The 20749-nt window shown below is 40.9% G+C and overlaps 1 protein-coding gene across 1 annotated transcript in view; it reads right to left on the bottom strand.

The window, feature by feature from the left end:
* The window catches only part of faf1 (Fas (TNFRSF6) associated factor 1), a 58255-nt gene that overhangs the window by 4566 nt on the left and 32940 nt on the right, over positions 1 to 20749 (bottom strand). Inside the window, exons 13-18 of the mRNA XM_086048060.1 lie at positions 18295 to 18449; positions 13906 to 14042; positions 13636 to 13724; positions 9910 to 9990; positions 9129 to 9206; positions 4185 to 4400 (exon numbers count right to left, since the gene is read on the bottom strand). Of these exons, the coding sequence (XP_085904186.1) occupies positions 4185 to 4400; positions 9129 to 9206; positions 9910 to 9990; positions 13636 to 13724; positions 13906 to 14042; positions 18295 to 18449 (756 nt within the window). The remainder of the gene's footprint in view (positions 1 to 4184; positions 4401 to 9128; positions 9207 to 9909; positions 9991 to 13635; positions 13725 to 13905; positions 14043 to 18294; positions 18450 to 20749) is intronic.

Raw genomic sequence — 20749 nt, 5'->3', positions numbered from 1 at the left:
TATACACTTTTTGTGATGAAAATATACATACAATAACAGTTACAATTATTGCTAACTATATTAAAGTTATTTCTATAATGAACAAAATACAATAACTTTAAAAAGTCTATGAAATTATATACACTTTTTAGGCATTGAAATCTTTGAATGTTCAACAGCATATTGCAACAAATTGGGTTATCTGTGTTGTGGTCGGATTTGTGTTTTGCTGAGTTGTGATAGGTTCCCGAGGTTCATGAATGCATCGTACGGCTAACGGGTTTGGTTTTGTCAGGTATGATACAAGTGCAATTACACACCACAGCAAACAATCACAATAGCAAAGATTTTTCCAAAACAAAACCTCTTTGACATTTGCTTACAACATTATTTTTGTAAAGGCTGTTTTTTTGTTTTTGTTTATACAGATTCTGTATTGGATAACATTCATTTTTGAACATGGTCATAATGTTCAGTCCGGTCACTGTGAAAGGAAGTCATAAAATTGCCCCTTTTCAATTTGTAATTCAACTGATTTCTATCACTGTTAAAAGTCAAACTTAATGTGAATAATTAATAAATAATTGATAATTTGTTTACTTGTAATGTAAAACACTGAGGTGGCATTCAGCAATGCTCAGCTTGACAGAAAAGAAACGCAAAATAAACACGGGCCCGCGAGATGTCCGATCCCAACATAATTAAACATGCAGCTGAAATAACGCATTCTAAGAGTCCATTACAGGCCCTCATACGTTAATTAAAACCAAATAGCTTGTCCGTTTTTCAACCAGCATTGTGTAGTGTTTATTTGGCCAATTACAAAAGCTGTGGGAGATCATTATCGGCTGCCAGGAGCATTGACAGCACGTAGCGCCGGGGTGGGAACACAAAACAACAGGCGAGTACAGAGAACTTCAAAAGGAAGAGAACATCGCAAAGACTGAAACGGGAAAAGGGGAACAGAGTGGGAAAAGTGAAAATGTGAAAAAAATATACTGACTACAGTTATGGTTTTTAAAACTGCTGTGATTTAATAAGCTGAATATAATAAATAAAAGGGAAGTAAGGGATTGTGTGTCACAGAGGGGGAAGAGAAGGAGAGAGGAGGGAAGCTGAGACAAAGAGAGGGAAAGCTGCGGGGATTGGGAGGTGAGCAGGCGGTCGCGGGTAAAATGCGAAGACTGCAGCTTTTAACAAGAAATGATCAGTGCGATACTGGCCACAGACATTTATAGTTTTTGAGAGGTAATGGAGCTCTGTTGTCATACATTTTGTTTACACAGAATGCAGCAGAGGAAGCCACTTTGGATGAATTAAACTACTGTGAAAATAAACGTCTGTAGACGTTTTACTGGAATGTTCAGATAAAAAAAACAAAAAACAAAAAAAAACACATCCATACAACAGATGTCAGATCTATTCCAGCGCAGAACACGGCTTCTTGCGTGCTCCTGTTTATTGTTTCAGAATCTCAGGTTTTGTCTGAGAATCATGCTGGAAGATTGCTTAGTAGAGCGGGGAAGAGAGTACAGTATCGAGAATGAAGAAAATAATATGCGAGTTTGACAGTGTTCGGCTGTCGGAGGACAACTCGACGGCTCAAGTAACAGTCTAAACATGTTCACTTCATAATGAGGGAAGATGACCTCGGGCCTCTCAGCAGAGGCTCGCTGGGCATAAGAAAAAGCGGGAAAATTGTTGAATGGCGAGAAGTGAAACATTAAATCCACCCCCCTCTTCTTCAAACTTGCAGACAGTCGTAGAAAGGGTTAGTTTCCTGAGCACGGCTAAGCCCCGTACAAATGATGCCAGTGTAAGGCCTGCTGTAGTGCTGAGGAGATAAGCCACTGGGACCAAATCCTGACGAGGAGTCCAAAAACTGGAGATGGATGGGCACTGATTGGCGCTGTTTTCGAGAGGCAGCTTAAGCAAGAAATTCCAGACATTTGATTTGCCTGGTGTATTCTAATGTATTTCACACACACATTACAATTATATTAAGTTAAAAAAAAAAAACATGTAAACCACTACAATTTCTACTTTTGAACAAGCACTCCAAAGACACTAGGGCTGGATTAATTTTCATTTTGAAAAAAAAAAAAAAAAAAAAGAGAGAAGTGTCATCACAAAAATAAATATATAAATAAAAGGCAATTATGTATTTCACATTTGAAACAAGCCTCAATCATACGTGGAAAAAGTCAGATATACAGTAAATCACATATCTGCCAAATTGATGCCAGTGTAGACCGATCAAATATACCCTTTCAAAATATCATCAAAATACACAGGTCGATAACATACTACTGCCTAGTGTACTTGTGGAGAAGACACATTGAGCAGATATCGAAAAGATGATGATTGAGACAAGTGATAGATTTTAGAAGGAAAGCAGATGAGTGGAAGTGCCAGTGTGAGGCTGTGAACACAGGCCCTGGTCTAATCCCGCAGCTCTGAGTTGTAATTAAATGAGGCAGAGCATAGAAAGCCTCCACCCCGTCCAGACGCTCTCACTGTTGCTCTGCCAGGATCAGAGGATAGAGCACTATTGCTTTTGTAATGCCACACAACTGTTGACATCTTCTCCCTTCTCTCTACTTCGAGAGCTTTATCGATCGAGTGTAATGCTTTTATTTGCTTTCACCCTACCTACTATTTTTTGGATATGACCCATAGCACTTTTTACAGTTGAACCATACCCAAAATAAATGTAAACAACTGCAGTAGAAAGTAGTATGTCTTCGACCTGTGTATTTTGTTGTGTTTTGAAAGGGTACATTTGATCGGTAAACACTGACATCTAATTTGGTACTGTATATCTGACTTTTTCCACATATGATTGAGGCTTTTCTTCGCTGATGAATTCTTTTCTTTGTTTGAAGCTTTTGTTGTCTCTTCTCTCCTGTTTTTGCTGGAATTTTCATCTGTGATGCAGACATCTTTATCACGGTCTATAACGCGTTTGCTCGAGATTATGAAGAGAAAACTGTGAATCCTTCAAGTGGCAAAGTTGCGAGCGGTGCATGTATTTGCTTGAAAACGTCTATAATTGTGAAGCGTGTGATTGTGACAAAACGAAGTGCAAGCTGCGCGTTAATGGGGATGCTGACTTGTGGTGTTTGTGCCATACTGGTCTCTAAAGACTCTTGGTGAACACTGCCTGGACAAGCCTACACACAAAGACACACACCTCAATGCTGCCACCCCAACCACTCATGATTAATGGAAATCTCCATTTTGTTTCCAGCAGCATGGCTAATTAAACCAGCAGTTAAAACAGTGCTCATTAACTCGTTACCATAGAGCGTAGCGACCAAGCACTGTTAATGATTTGGTTTCAAGAGGCTGATGCCTGCCGTCAGCAGAAGAACCACAGAGACTACAACTATTGGTGCTGACAACTGTATCCTCACATCGTGTACTGTATTCACGATCGGCACACTAATTGATATGCAACCAAGTAGTGGGTGGACATATTGGCAGTCAGCTTTGATATCACTGGTACGTATGAACAAAAGGCAGTGATGCAACATGAAGAACTAAAACTCAAGAAAAACAGCAACAGAGTGTGCGTGAACAGCCCACCACAGATGAGAACAAACTAGCCGTTGCTTTAGAATTAAAGCTCAACTATATGGTACAGTTATGCTTTTGGTATTGCTCAAGGTAAGATCTTGCATACCATGTTTTGCCATGTGGAGATTGCAATTACACAAAAAATGTTTGAAAAAAAAAAATCTATGCGTCAGACTGACAACGACTATGAATCCAATCTGAACCCACTCGGGTTGAAATCAGCCTTCGCCCCCTCCAAATCTAGAGTAGAGGGGATTTTCGATTGAAAAAATGTTTAAGCCTGGGTGGAAATTATGATCAAGTATTACATTTTTGTGGAAATATGTGGAATGGGGCGCTTTTTGGTGGTACATTTTTCTACTGCATCTCACTTGACCCTGCAGAGAGAAAAAAAAATCTTACGCTACAGAAACTTCAGCATGGGATCCGTGCACTATTGGGCAGAACGACCTATGGTAAAGTTAGGTAAAGTCGCACTAGCTTTGATAAAAAAAAAAGTCCACTTTAAACGTCAAATAGCGCTCTTAATAACCCTTCCATCCATTATCCAAACCCCTCATCGTCACAAGGGTGGTCTTAATAACTTATTTCTAAATTCTCTCTAGAACGCAAACTACACCACTCACATTTCGACGAGGGAAGGTGGTGAGGAGCTTGAAGTCATCGAAGGGGTATCCCTTGGAGGCCACAAAGTCGAAGAGGACCTGGAGCTTACAGCTGCCCAAGAAGCGTCTTTCCAGAAACTCGCCGCTTGGGGTGCGGATTCGCAACTTGCTGATCTGCTCCACCGACTCCTCACCAGGCTCTGGCGGTAGGGTCTGCTCCAGTGACAAGCGTATGGCCTGACAGAAAACAAAAAAATGTGGTCAGTACAGCACACTTGTTAGCTGGGAGATTATCAGATTGTGGTACAGTTGAAAAGTTCTTTTAATTATAATAAAACGTTGCAAAGCAGAGACCTCGTCTAACATTTTGTGCCTGAACACACAATAGATTTGAATTATTTGTCTTCTTTAACAGCTGCATGTAAACCTCAAATGTCACCTTAAAAATTCTGGGCACATTTTCCTATACTGTATATGTACATGAGTATAAGTGCATGTTGACTGAAGGCGGGGGGGAGGGGCCTTTACATACAGGTGTTGATGAAATGAGGCTGGTGCGCATGTCAGCCCCAAAGCCCATCAAGCACTACAGGTTACCATGTGATGGTTTGTTTGGTAACCGCCTATAATCAGCGAAGAAAATAGTCTTCCAAAATGAATGTAACTGATGATATCTTGGCCATCGAGATTTTCTCCTTTGTATGTTGTGACATTTTATGCACCACCGCATTATATTCAAGCAGTAATAATGATGAGTAATTTTACTTAATTATTAGTCCAGACATTTTATTTACCACCTAGTGACCACCTACTGCTCCAGCTTGCACTTGACATCTCGCTAAAGGACACTGAGAAATGTGCCGGCTATTCAGAGTGCATTAAAAACAAGTGTCAAGAGTGCCGGTGCGCGCTCCTAATGGGGACACGGTGCGCCAGTGCAGTCCACATGAAAACAGTTCAAACACAAGCTCCTGATTGGTTGAAAACATTGGGCTGTGTTTGAAAATTAATGAAGGGAAGCTTGCTCTGCCGCTCCGAACACAGACTCTCACACTGCACCTGCGCCAGAGTCCATTTCTGAACGCGACCCTAATGATCATGGTCTCGGTTTTAAAACAAATCATGTTTTAACTCTCGCCCAAAATAAATAATTAAATACAAACAACATTTCTTGACTAGTCCAACTTAGAAGAAAAATGGCCAGGTAAAACTGCTATCGCTGAAGTTATGGTCACAAATGAAAATCCGCGAGTGTGAAAGTGAATCCATAAATGAACTGCGAAGTAGCGAGGGAACACCGTATACATCACGAATCCCATGGACAGATTACGTGGCGACATGTTTATTCTATGGATTCGACCTTTACTTTGTACATTGCAGCTCAAATGTGGCTTTGTTGGAACAAAAGCAGCCATCACCTGTCTGATTTTGCAGCAGAGCTCATCAACTCTGGTGTTTGGGAGACAGCGTTTCAGCTGCTCCCAAGAGCCTCCCACTTCGTTCTGCTTCTGCCCCTCAACTACCACCCCCCCCCAGCTTGTTGTTCCTGTTTGGCCAGCCGGGGAGCATATGCTGTGACAACACGCCCCGGCTTTATTTACACACCATAATGCAATTATATTTCATAAGAGTGTACAACAGTAGCTCATTAGCAGCTTCTGGTGTTGGGTGGGCAGGGTAGCGCTCGTGTCGCGCCATCAGCAGCTCCCTCATGTACAAGAGATGCTGCTGACTGAGTTAAAGGGCCCCCCAGGGACAAACTAACACACACACAAATAACAGATTGAGGGTGTGTATGATGGTGGCGGTACAAATGGAGAGCGACTATGAACCCCAGACACAAGCATAAACACCCACACATGTGAGCGGTAGCGTCCCCGAAGAAACCACAGAACACGCGTCTGGTCGGGTACGGAGCTTGGGCTGCTCTATACAAATAACCTGAAGCATCTATCTATTCATTCATCTGGCCAACCACAAAAAGCAAACAAATGAGGAGCGGCGGTGCAACTGACAGCCACACAACTACATAAGAAGACCCCACCAAAAGTCATATGCTTGTTAATCATGAGAGCCTCCCGCATTCATCTTTTGTGTTTTTGTCTTCAATGTATACCATACATTTGTCTCAAGCTTCAAAAAGTCGGAAACATATACACTCACAGGTTTTAAGGCAGAAACAAGGCTGCCAACCTCTAAGCTTAAGGATGTGTTCATGCTTACAGGTTCGTTGGTCCGGACTAAAGCAGAAAAATGATTTGTGATTGGTCCAGGTTCACAAAATGATAATTGAGCATTGCCATCTTGAAAAATGCATCTGAAGTTGCCGGGTAAAAGTCAGAACCTGAATGGACTGCATTGTACACAGAAACTCAATCTTATAAAACTAAAATGCTGTCTCCTGGGATACAACTGCTCATTGGATAAGCTTTTATCACAGTAATTGTTTACACAGATGCCAATTACAAGTTCTCAACCATATAAAGTAGCCACAAAGTTCCAGGAATTCCTCCAATGCAAACACACACAGGTGACAGAGAGACAAAAGGGGGTGGCAATTCCGACAACTGTAAGAAACCTTAGACCAGGGGTCTCAAACTCAATTTACGTGGGGGGGCCGCTAAGAGTCTGGGTGTGTCAGGTTTTCCACAAAAAGGGGTTCAAATATTGAAAAAAAGGACAAATAATCCCATCCTCTCAATCTTTATCAAAACAATTCAGATTCAGAATATTAACGGCTCTTCATGACGTGAACCAGATTGGCGACCCGGTCCCTTCTCTCATCCCCCTACTACTTTGCATCCTCCTCAGCAAGACTAGTTGAGTAATGACACCACCCCCGTCTTTCTCTGTTCATTCAAGACATGTCGGTGTGCCCCTGTGCGATAAAAAACCCAACAACAACATTTTGTCTCCAGTTTTTCTTGAAATTGGCTGTTCTCATGGCTAACCTTTCTTTTCATGGCAGGATTTGACAAAGACAAGACTGGGACTGGGTGACAGGATATCTTTTCCTTCCCACTTGGTGTCACTTCAGAATCACGTTTTGCTGAAAGCTGTCATGAACCTGAGCTATGGCAGCACAGTAAAAGTGCAGGGCAACGACATGGCAAAAAAACCTGGTGGACACACTAACATTAAACTTTGATGTCACGTAAGGGGCCGCAAAATATCAGACTGTGGGCCGCAAATAGCCCCCAGGCCTTGAGTTTGAGACCCCTGACTTTTGACTCTGGTTTTATACTTAGGTGGCCAAAATAACATGTAACTATTGCCGCTGTTATTTTAACAAGAGTGATGCCTTTGGTCCATGCAGTGTTCATATTTGGAGTTGAACATTTTTTTCAAGAATATGTTCTATGCACGCCCACTAGTTGAAACAAGGCATTCTGGTAAAATATTGCGTTTGTGGAATAAGAGTTAATCCACCCGTTTTTAGCCATCTCTGGGGGCGGCCATTTTGTCACTTCTGTTAACTGAAAATGACATCACAGTTGCTCAGGGCTCAAGTAAACCAATCACGGCTCACCTGTTTTCTGAAGCTGAACCATGATCGGTCATTAGCTGAGCCCTGACCATCTGTGATGTCCTTTTCAGTTAACAGAAGTGACAAAATGGCCACCCCCTGAGATGGCTAATAACAGGTGTTCTTTGCTGCTTAACTCATATTCCACAAACGCAATATTAATCAGAATTCTGTGTTTCAACTAGTGGGCCTGCATAGAACATATTCTTGGAAAAAATATGTTTGGGTTGACTTTCCTCTTTAAGTAAAATGCATCCATTTGTTTTCAAGTGAGCCAACACCCACCTCTTCTCTTGTGCTCACCAAGCCTGAGATAATAGCCTTTAGACCCGACTAAAGAAAGAGCACTATCAGAGAATTCATAACAGGATCCAATTTAACCAAACAAACAACATGAAATTAATCCCTACAGTCAAACGGGTTTCAGAATCTCAATTAAAAAGAATAATATAACAACAAGTTTTGGAATTTTCATCTTCATTTCAACATTTATTTTCTCGGCTAATTGCAAGGGACAGTCGTCATTTTTAAGATGGAATAGTATTGGTATTTTTCCAAATGCTCAGCAGTCAGGAGAGTGGCAAAACTGTGGCAAAAATAATTCTAGTTCAAGAGTTGTCATCTACAAAAATAAAAGACTGATCGTGATTAAGCGCAACACCACTTCACCTGTGGACGAGACAATGGGCGCTGCGAAGCGTGGGCATGGAAATGCGATATACTGTAAATTAGTGTTCATTGTTGTAAAAAAACACACTAGTGCGCGCACACACAGTGATATAATCAAGGTGGCCGGCCAGAGACTCTTTTGTTGTTTTCTGTTTAACTTAAGTGACAAATCACCTGAGCGAGCTGGGTCACCCAATACCACTCGCTGCCCTGAGGCGTCGTGCTGCTGAGCAAACAGCAATCAGCCGGCACTACACTATATTACTACAAAGTGCCTAACGGCATTGGTGCCGTCCTCGCGGAATTATTGTTTTCCCCCCATATGCGTGACAGTGTCTGCCTGCGTATGTGTGTCTTAGCCCCCCACTTGGCATACAATTATTGCTTTCAAGTGAATGTATGTGTTTGCGCACACGCCTGCGAGTCTTTTGTTAGTTTTGCCTTCAATATGGGATGTGCGCTGTACCAATGCAAAGCAGCTAAACAGAACAATAACTGTGTGTAAAGTTGGGTGATATCTGCAGGGAGAGGCCTCACTGTAATTAAACGACGGTGTTCTTTTCAAAGGGCTGAGTGCCTGATCATCTCTACTCACTGGCAGGCAACAAAACCACAATTTAATTGAGTCATTGTTGAGAACTGAGAAACAGACAACAAATCATAAAAATAGTTTTTAAAAAAAACACCAGCATGGTAAAACAGCTTACATCTGTGAAGAGAACATGTGACCCAAACTGCTAATTATGTTGTATGAGCATGATGAAAATAACCTCCTTCTCTTCCTCCTGCTCCTTTCTCATCTGTTCCAAGCGAACTTGCTCAGCCTCTTCTCGCTCTTGAGCTTCCCTCTGAAAAGGAAACAAATCATTTCATTACGTGGAAATCGGAAAGGGAACCAAAACATGGCAGTGGCAGAAAATGGTAACTTTATAAACGTAGTAGTGTTTATAATTTTATCATTCAATCATTTGCAATGATTTACTGATAATAAAACTCAAGCTTTCGGTGCATTGGGATTACTAAAGGACTTTGTTACATATATGTTTTGGGTTTGCCTGTCATTAAATCTGGATTTAGTAAGGAAGCAATCATTCAATTGGGTGTCTGCCTGCACAACCTAAATAAATCTAAAATAGCAACTCTATAAAACACCACACTAGAGTTTAATGGCATGTTGTCATAGGGGTACAGTGCTCAACGTTGAGGACACCCCCCACATATATTTCTGATTGCAAACAAGATTTGGGAATGAGCACACACAAACTTTATTTTTCGAACAAATTCAGATTCAGAACATTTTATTTATCCCCGTGGAACAATTAAGTTCATTTAATGCTGCAATGTTGAGAAAAAATGGGTGCAGTGGACACCCGCATACCTGCGGTTTGGCTTGCGATTCACCAATTTGTGGATTTAAAAAAAAAAAAGAGATTTTGAAGACACCTTTAAAATTTTATAATTTATTGGATCTCATTAGACTGTCCAAGTGGGTGCATATTTATTGTTCCTAACAGGCCAGTGTCAGTGGCTCTATTGTTATTATTTTCCAACCTTCTTTCGGTCAGCCTCCAAAGAGAGACGGTAGGCCTCGTCTTGTTCTCTCTTCACCATCTCTCTTGCTTCGCGCTCATCCTATGTGGAGAGGGCACACACAGACAACAAACAACCATCTGAGTCTGGGTAGTGGGTGTGGAACCAGAAAGAAGCAAGGCAAAAAGAAAGCATAGCAAGTCAAGTGTGGTTACATACAAACACCAGGTATGAAAGAGTAGCAACAGAGGGGAATTCTTTGTGACCACACTGTCATTTATCAGACTCTGAACCGCTTTTATGATTCCTCATCTCGGTTTCACCGTCTCTTTCTCTTCTATTCCCTCGGCTTCTCTCTTCCTGTTTGTACAGAGGGAAGGGGACAGGCGGCCTTTTCTCTGTGTACCTGCTGCGGCTGCAGAGTGCTTTAGAAAGACTGGGACTAACTACAAGAGCCTATTGTGTTAAGAGCGCACAGCCATTACTTTTCTCTTTTCTGAGGGCCCATGCTGTGTGCCTGCCCGGATATGGCAAAGGAAGCTTATTGTGATGATCGGAGGGGGCCACTGTGAAGCTAAGCAGTGGGCAATCAAAAGGACAGTTGTGTATTGTTGCTTTGAGTCAGCACATGCAAAAGATACATTTGTGCTCTTGGCTCACATAATGGACAAACAGTGAAAGGAAACTGTAAAAGAGTGGTCGAAGGGCAAGCATCAAAAGACGATACCGCCAATGCACTGGATAGGGCTCGTGCAAACAAACGGCACAGCTATTCATGGCGTGGATTTGTTTCATGTAGATATTCATGCAAGCTACGCATTTGAAACACCGAACCAGACATGTCTGTCTGCTCAAACAGGCGATTTCAGACTGCCTTGGAGTCCACTAATTAGTCCTATGGGTACATTAGTGCACATTGTACCCTTGAGGAACACAAATGAGCTTCTATAGTACCCCGTTTTTTAGCAGCCTCGTAGTTTACAGCATCTGTTTTCATGTAAGGTACCCTACCTCCATCATTACTGCTAATTACATTTTTTACATTATCACAGCTGACAGAAATACCTATTGTCTGTCTGTAAGGAAGCAATCATTCAATTGCGTTGACGAAGACGTCCATGACACCTTGCCAACTCTCCGTTCTGTTCAATATTTCTTCCATAGAGCATCAGTTTCTAACCTTTGTTAAGCCAAAGCACCAAGTCTTACAAAACATCACCTCTCACCACACAATGTCACAAAAAGTATGAATACTAAAATAATGATTATCTTGTCTCAATTTACTCACAAAAAGCCATTACTTATTCGGTTGACTGAACAACAACAGGCGGCTACACAGGTTTATTGTATCTTCTGCCAACTACAGCATTTAATTGTTCTGCCTGTCACATATAGTGCTGGCATAGATAGAGGAACAAAAATACAGTATATCCGTAATCAAGCAATTTTCTGATAAATTAAATGACAATGGATAATTTCATACATCACCACAAATGAGCTCTGTGCCAAAGCATATATGTTGGGAAGCATTGACTTATAGGGAGTTTTTCCCTTGCTTCTTTGGCCAAGTGCTTGCCCAAGTGTGGTTCAGTTGGTTTTCTTTGATGTGTGAGTATAGTCTGAGTTAGGGTAGATTGGCGCTATGTAAATTGAATGGACTTGAGGTGCTTTCAAAGCAGCTTTATGAAACGTATTTTCAAATCAGGTAACTTCGGAAAGCCAAGGTGGCACACCTTGAAAGTGAAATGATAAAAACGAAACATTATGCCGGATGAAAAAATATATTTATGGCATAGTTTTTGAATGGAAAAAAAAAAGTTTGACTGTTTTGCGTCGGTTACTTTTAAACTAAGATCAAAACATTCTTTCACTCGTGTTTTTGCTCTTTTGCAATGTGTCGGCATAACTAATCCATCCTGACCTGACCTCAGCACCATCAAACACCTTTGGCATGAACTCGAACAGAGACTGAGGATCCAGGAGCCCTCTCAGGGTCAACATCGGTGACCTTTTAACTCACAATTGCTCTTCTGGATGAACGGACAAAAATTCAACACAAATCTGGTTGATACTTTTCCCAGAAGAGTGGATGAATGGACAACGACCGGTGATGCAGGCAAATGGAGGCCACAAGACCTACAGTGAGTAGTCAGTTGATGAGTAGAGATACTGAGATAAAAATTCAGACAACCACTGGAATGACTTTCGAGACAGTCAGAACTGCTTAAGACACAAAGTGGCTATCCAGCTGCTCTGCTGTTAGACAATATCAACATGGGATGTCTGAGCTGAGTGGACGTCTGTGTTTGTGGTGTGTCGGGTGTACGCGTAGTGGGAAAATATTGGAGAAAAAAACCTGACACTGCGGTAAACCATAAAAAAACTGACCAATACTTGGAACAAGATGACGTGAGGATTGGAATTAGAGCAATGTCAAGGCTGACTTCACCCATTGGGCCCTGGAGATGGCAATAGGTCCTGTCAGGAAGAGGATTGACTCAATTCCTGAGGTTATTGGGCCTAATTGACAAACACACAGCTGCATTAGGCTTTCAAAAGCATTCAAAATCGAAGCTGTCTTCATGTGACATTCTACACGCTATTTCCTTCAGGCGGCCTGCACCTGGGTTATTTTCCACCGTAAATACCTCCTAAGCACAACTTTACTGTACTTATCTGCTTGCTTCTTAACTGTCCGAAGGAGCTAACGCCCATTGATGCATTCGTTATGACAACTCCTTGGTCAAACTGTTGTTTTGCGCAGTGCAATAAAAAAAAAAAAAATGGAGAGACGTGAAGTACATTATTAAAATAAATAATAATTTGGATGTATTTAGCTAGCATGGCAATAATGTAATAGGGTGAAATATTACTGGATAATATGTGGCTAATATAAGATTATTAGTGCCAATAAGGGACAAATAAACTATTCAATAAGCGATTTGATCATATATTGACCCAAAAAAGCGGGATTTACATTTTCTCTTCTTGATTTGTTCGTATTGAGAGGTTTGACTGCTGACGCTTTTAATGCACCTGCGTGATAAAATGTCATTCAAACACATACATGCTCACAAAGTTTCACTTGTCCGTTTTAAGTTGTGTTGTGTTTATAGTATGGAACTTTTCAAATACATAAGTACAGGTCTCAGAAGAAGAGGGCTTAAGAAAAACCACAAATAGAAATCTATACAGACACACTTACTTTAATTAGTTATTGTCACCTTGTATTTATTAACTGAGGTGCGACTAAAGTGAGTAACCCAAAAATGGTGCCAAAGCGTTGTTGCAATTAAAATGACACAAAAAGTAGCTGTCAATAAGTCATCACTTATGTACGACCAAAGTCACTCATTATCTGTGGTTCGCATAACTGACATGCAATGGTGTTGACATTATCATTGCTGCTCACTGACTAATTCTTGAACTCCTAATACAGAGTGACATCTGTCATTTATAGATACAGTAGACAAAATAGAAGCAAAGTGGCAAGTGTGGGAACCTGTCCCAGACCTGGATCTGTATATTGACACATATTGAAACAGAAAGCGGCCTTCTCCAATCTCTTCTCACAAAGTTAGAAGCTTAGAATTACCCCAAAATATACATTGATAATGCTAAATTAGATCCCAATTGACAACCTTCCCATGCCATCCCGTTGTGTGATGTGGCAGTAAAACTATGACATTAGAGCACAACTTTTACCAGCATAAAGTCATCATATGTTTCCAGCACATGTGCCCTTACCTCATCTTTTATGTCCTCTTGTTGCTGTGCAGTGAAGATTTCCATTGCTCCCATTAACCTCATCATTAGCTCGTCCACTGTCGTATTACCTGAGAGTTAAAGTACAGCCACAATCGTACATGGGATGAATCTCTTAAACAATGTCAAGCAATAGAAAGAGTCGTTCTTGCAAGAAAAAAAAAACACAGAAATAGAGAAGAATGCATTATGCCATGCTATTAGAATAAAAATTGAGCATTTACTGAATTTATACAAAATTGCTACATTTACCTTGAATAACATTTAGAACTTCGTTGGAGGTGCGTTTTCCCATGACTATAAGGAGTAAAGGGAACTGGTCTGTCTTGTATGTGCGTATAGTCTGTGTCACCACACTGCCGAAATGTCTCGTGCACATGGTGAGTAGCCTGAAAGGCAAAGACACACAAGAGTCAATGCATAATTTCCACATTATTTGAAAACATTTGCTCACAATGACAATCAACACAATTACATATACAGTATGTTGAGTAAAAATATAAACAAAAGTTAATAGTATAAACAGCCACATAAAAACATGCATATGCTCAGTTCAGCATTCTGACCTCACATAATAGAGAAATGCACACACCTGGTGGCATTAAGGACTTTAAAACCAATTCTGCTTTTTCTTATTCCATCAGAGTGACACGCTACCTCAATTGGGAGAATTAGTATGCCTCGCCTGACTTCCAGAATTGATAGGGTAAGAGAGGATTTCTTATTCCATTACAAAGAGGGAAGTTTTTAAATTAACATTTCAAGCAGGGAAAAGGGTAGCAGGCAGCCCGAGCCCGCCAAGCTCCCTCTAAATGTCATAATATTAATGAATTGCTATAGACTGAATGCAAATATAGATTACTTTTTTCCTCCTGCCTTTTAATAAGATCTACTTTAATAACTGGCTGGTAAAATAGAGGGAAGTAATGGAATGGAAGGAGAGACAATGGGTCAGATGAGGGTGATGAAGTTGACGGATGCCATCTGGGAGGGGCTGAAGCTCTTGAAAACAGAAAGGCAAACCAGAGAGTTACTTGCACGGTTGTCAAAGAGTGCTACACCGCAAGCTCGCAGTAGTATAAATTGCACCCATGCATTGTGTAAATATGGAAAGAGGCAATTGGATTGGTAAAAAAGGGGAAACGCTGGACTAAAGGAAGACCTTTTAAAATAAATAAATAAATAAATAAATAGGGGGTGGGATATAATTGCTGAACTCTGAGTGACCTGCATTAGGCAATGAAGAAGTTCAGTACCCTAAATCCTACTGATCATTTTGCCCTGACACTTATCCCCGTTTTAGACCACAGCCCAGGTAGATCATAACAATAGCCTGTTGAGAAACTCTAACCTGTAATGAAAGACCAGTGAACAATAGACACTAACTTGAAGGGTAACTTAATCTAAAATCTCCCATCAAACACAAGCAAAGCTGCTTTTAGTCAGCCATCTCAAAGTCAAGATATTGAAAAATCATCAAGAAAACGCAGTAAGACGAAAATTTCTGGAAATAACATACATGTAAGAGTACACCCAAGGGTGTACAGTTTGTCCCCTCTTTTGCAGCTATAATTTCTGCACAGTTTCAGAGTGTGGTATTTTTTGTTGTATTTTAGATGTGGTTGAGGTCACTGATCTCAAGTTCTTCCACACCAAGCACACCCAACCGATCTGTTATGCACTGAGGCGGTCATGTTGAAGCAGAAAAGGGACTTCGCCAGATTGAAAAACTGACTTGTACAAAATGTCTGGGTTAAAAACTCCTGATTCATTAATATATGGATTAAGAGGTGTCTCATACTGTCCATGTACTGTCCAATGCAATACCATGATTTCCAAATACAGGTATTTGGGGAAAAAAATACAGTGAAGGCGTTCCAACTCCATGATGATCCGTCAGATGGGGCTGGCATGCAGCGTCAAGTCGACAACACCAGATAAGGTTAATAAACATAATATTTCATCGCCAGATTATGATGTCCAAAAATGTGCAGATCCTAATGCTAATAAATCACTAGGCTGCCATCCTCCACTGTAGTGGTTGGGATAACAAACGTTAAATATTCAATGAGATTTTATACTCCCCAATGGCTATAATAAACTAATGTTTTGGTGCCCTTAGACTTTTATACAGTCCCAGATCTATATAAAATCATTAGTAGTGTTATGTTAAAAGTTTTTTTTTTGTTCTATAGGTCAAAATGTTCACAATTTTTATTTTACCAAAAGTATTCTAATTAGTATCCTTAAAGTAAGTGCTTGAATTAACACAAATGAAACAAATTTGAAGCGGTTTAGCTGTCAGCTATTATTTCACTGCTTTTTACTGATGTTGTAAGTTTTTACTGTGGTATCGTTTCAGTACCAGTATCGAAGTTTTTTATGCAGGTATAGTATCAAAGCCCAAATCTTTGTATTGTGACAGGAAGTCACGCTATATGAAAGCTGAGGTGAAAAGTAGCTGAGCTTCACTGAGCCACAATGGCACGGTGAAGAATGCACCAGACCCGTGGGCTTTTAAAAGCTTCAGGGCAGGAGACACCTGCGCTAAACTAATGGGAGTTGTAGTCTTTGCTCTATTGATAAATATGATTGGCAGCTTCCAATTTGTCACACATCTCCGCCTCTCGCTGAACATCCAGACAACTAAAATAGTTAATGTTTCCCTGCAATGTCAACTTGCATTTCTTGCCATCAACTTGATGACTGATGATTTGACTAGACCGGCCATGTGCTTCATTGAGCAGTTGATGACTCGGGTAAGTACAGTAGTTGGTAGACCTGCAGGGAATATTTCTGACAGCCACTTGTACTGGAATTGGTATGTGAACTGGATGCTCTGACAGCTCACCATGTCATAAGCACAGTGTTTCTGAAAGCAAACGGACACGTTTTGATTGGAAAGACAGCTTATCTCCGTCTAGACAAGTTACCGGTATGCTTTCAGGTGGAAGGACGTCAAGAGGAGAAGTCAAGCAAAAGGAAGATGGGTTGTGTTTATGAAGCTCTCGAAAGAACAAGGCAATAAACTGCCAAACAAATCTTGGGCGTGACTCGCTGTAATGACCCCCGGAAGGAGCCAAGCCCAAAGTCAAAACAACAACGACAGTTAAACCATTAATTCATATAGCAGTGAAGGTTCAAGTTGTCATTTTAGGGACACAAGATTGGTTTAACGTTTCCATTTTTCCTGTTAGAGGGAGCGGAAGAAAAATACTGCAAAGAAACGACAGCAAGGACGTAATATAATTGAGCAGCACTGCAAACCCCAATAAAAAAAATAATAATAATGATAATAATAATAATAATAATAATATGTTGATCCACTGTAAATGATCATTATTTGCCAGGTGCCAGGATGCTACAGCACAAAATATCAGACTCATTTCCCATGGCCGACAATTCAACTGGCATCCAATCGGAGAAACTGCACTCATGTGTAATTAATCTTATAACTGGGCAGACAGAGAATAGAGAGTGAAGCAAGACGCATTCCAGTATCAGCAGGTTTGTCACACGCGCGCACACACATACATACACAGCATAACTGTGTGATTGACGCCAAACAGCAGACACTTTGGATCAAACCGGGAGCGTGAGAATGCCGAGACGCCGTGTTTGTGAGAGTGAGCGAGCGTGCATTTGTGCATGCATGCGTTAGCAGCGAAGCTGTGACTAGCTGTGTGCGATGAAAAGCTCCAGATGTTGCCTGCCTTTAATGTGCAATAAAAAGGCTCAGCTGGGGCAAAAAGCAAAGGAGGCCAATGGAAGAGAAAGGAGAGCGGAATGAAGGAAGGAGGGCATTTCCTTAAAAGAAATAATGGAGGAATGAGGTCAGGGTGCGAGTCTTTCTTAAACGGTTCCTACCAGAGGGCAGGCTTAACTCAGGGGGTTCTCGGGAGTGGGAAAACACTTGGGTAGTGGGATATTCATAACGAAAATTAGAAAAGAGGGAAACATGAGGAATGAGAAAATAACGCAGGTCCACCTGCATCGCCTTCTGGACCACCAAAGGAAATAATGTGAATTATGCATTTCAGCTTTAAACTGGCAGTGTAATAACACATGTCTAAACTGTTGAGCTCTTTGTAAGTGATGTTTTAACACTGTCATCTAAATGGTAAAAAATGTGAGTATGAAATAATGGATTAATTAATATTACTCTATATTATTCAAATGTATAGCTCATTTGAAACTGCTGACATCTTACACCAGCCGGACCTGATAACTGCTCAAAGTCCTGTTCCCGAAAATTTTGTTTGGACTCCAATTGTACCACTTTGGGGGCGTTTGACTTTGAAAGGTCCCCTGTATAGCAGTGAAAAATATTATTAATATTCTGTATAAAGACTAATACAAAGAATGAAGGTGGCAGCTGTTTTGAGTGGGGGGCCCAGTGCGCTTCTGGATATGATACTCAAGGCAGAAAACTATTAACTACACTTCAGTATTAATTCAAGCAGTGGACTCCATTAGGCTGTCAGCACATTGCATATTGATTAAACGTAAAAAATGTGACACATTATACAGTTTCAAAAAAACATTTGAACAAATCAAAGCCATATTGATGAACATCACCAGCGGTAAAAGGCCGGCAAAGATGAGAAAACAGTCGCGCAGCCGTCGTGGTGACTTTGCTACCTGGCTTTGTTGGCTTCTTTAGTAACATCCCAGGCCCATGTGATGAAGTTCTGGCTCAGGTAGGAGACAATGGAGTCGGCACACATCATTTGGGAACAGAAGACATTGCTGAGGACGCTGTCGTCGTTGTGGAGGTAGATGGCCAGCAGCTTTCTCTGCAAGGACGACAATTTGTTAAAGAATTCCTTGTCATATGAATTGATCGCTAGTCAAATCTGAGTGGCATAACCATAGATTGGCCAGCAGGTGAAGAGACTGCATGGCTTCTGTAGGGAAAGGCAAGGCCAGCGCTGGCAAATACTACACGCAATCAAGTGGAGAGTGGTGTAAATAAAATCTCTCAGAGACATCAAAGATATGGAGAAAACAAAACAGACAGATCACTCTATTTATTTTACACGAAATGCCAACAGCCTACTCAGGTTAGTAGCGGCAGGGGCAGACAATATTGACGAAGCTCCAAATCCAAAGATATTGACACCATGGTATGAGCCCAGCATTCTCCCTGCTGACTATCTACCCGGTAATTAAAAAATAAACACACCCACAAGTATAATAAGGTTCTAAAGGACAATGTTGGAAATAATGCTCTCTAAATTACATGTCACTTCTCTTGCAATGAAAAGAACAAATAGAAAAAGTCTTAGTTCATTTTTTTTTTTTTTTTCTTAACAGGGAGCGTCAGAAGGTCCCTTTCTCAGGAGTAGTAATTTAGGCTACATACAACAAAAAGCAAAAAAAAAAAAAATCTACACAGGGTGTTAAATGTGAGGGAGAGTGAAAGACCAAGTTGTGCTATACTGTGGCCTCTGTAGAATAGGAATGGGAGCGCACTGCTGTGTTTGCTCAACGATTAGAGCTTTAGAATAATCTCCAGGGCTCCTAGAGAGAAGGAGCCGGGGACTCATTCATCGGGCCGATTCAACGGCCTGAAAAGATTAAACACTCATGCTGAGAAGACAAGCAAATTCAGTCTTGAGTGAGGAATGAGTGAGAGGGGAGGGTGGACTTTTACAACATGAAGAAGAAGAAAAAAAAAAAAAAAAAAAAAAAAAAAAAAAACACAACAACCCGATACATGCTCAAACGCTGTCATCCCAACACATGCACAAAACCAAACTGTGTCGCACCCACCGACCGGCGAAGTACTCACATTTGCACACATGCATGCTCAATTAGCGCAAGTGCAAAGACTAATCAAAGTGGTCATTTGGGCCAACTGAACTCCTTCATCTTGGTTAAACTGTCCGTACCCCTCTGTTCTCCTGCCGCTTTCAAGTTGGATCTTTTGTATTGCCTGTCTTAGCAGGGAGGAGCAAATCCCTGTTCAGCTAAATTACTAGGTCCAACCTGAGTTAGACAGTGACCCCATAGCCTTTCTTCACACCTGCTCACCTAAATCTGAGCTTGCTTTGTGTGTGTGTGTGTGTGTTTGCGCGCGTTATCCACAGGTTGGTTTAACCTAGGGATTTGATGTTCCACTTTCTCTAGATATTGATAGTAACTGAGCTGTTGACATTTGGTACAAAGTCCATCATTTGTTTTCAAGAAAATAGTGACATGTGAATCAATCTATCGATCCATCTATTCATCCATCTATGCATCCATCCTAATTCATGTACAACATATTAAAGGATACACAAATCCGTTATATTTAATCCTATTCCAATATTCTTTTTCCGACAATGAGTTGGTATCTTCTATATAAAAGTGGAAATAACGGTCGGTACAGCCAAATTTCAAAGGAAGCGACTGCTGAATGCTGCAAACGTCATCAGGTCAACTACGAACAAGAATGACTGACTGAACCAAATAAAAAAAAAATAAAAAAACCTAATGTGAAAACAACACGTATAGAAAGCATGATTTTAGTCTGTATACGTCACACCAGATGCTGGCAGTGACATTGTCACGCATGTGTAAAAGTGCGCATAGTTGCAGCAATGATGGTTTCTGCATAAAAGAAAAAGGTGGCCAAATACTGCACTTTCTTTTGAGACATTGACATGGGAATTTTGCGGGTTCTCTGCGAGAAAGCCATCTATTGTAAGACTCTTCCCATGTTGAATATTAAGTACACACAAGCGTGTGTGCGCGCGTTTCAATAGCTGTCTTAAAAGTTAACCTGTAAACTGCATTAAAAAATGCTGTGCCTTGTGATCTTCTGACCACTAAAGTGGAAATTACATCAATATTACAACTGCTGGACAAGCGATGACATGGCCGACAATTACTGAAAAATAACATGGGGTAGTGATAACAGGTGGGTGGCCATTACATATCTAACAGCACAGGCTGGATTGGATTATCCTGCTAATACCACTGACACTTGCCAGACACAAAAAAATATATAGGGATAAATCATACTCTACCATGTGGCAAGGACAGCGGCTTTTTAAAAATGTGGAGGGTGTATAAATGGCAACAGATAAGAATCAGGTGTTTGGCATGTTTT

The sequence above is a fragment of the Filicampus tigris genome, chromosome 12 (genome assembly GCF_054856515.1).
Source record: "Filicampus tigris isolate MCC_2025a chromosome 12, RoL_Ftig_1.0, whole genome shotgun sequence".
Taxonomy (NCBI): domain Eukaryota; kingdom Metazoa; phylum Chordata; class Actinopteri; order Syngnathiformes; family Syngnathidae; genus Filicampus; species Filicampus tigris.
Note: the sequence above shows the minus strand (reverse complement) of the source record. Positions and strands in the feature narration are given on the sequence as shown.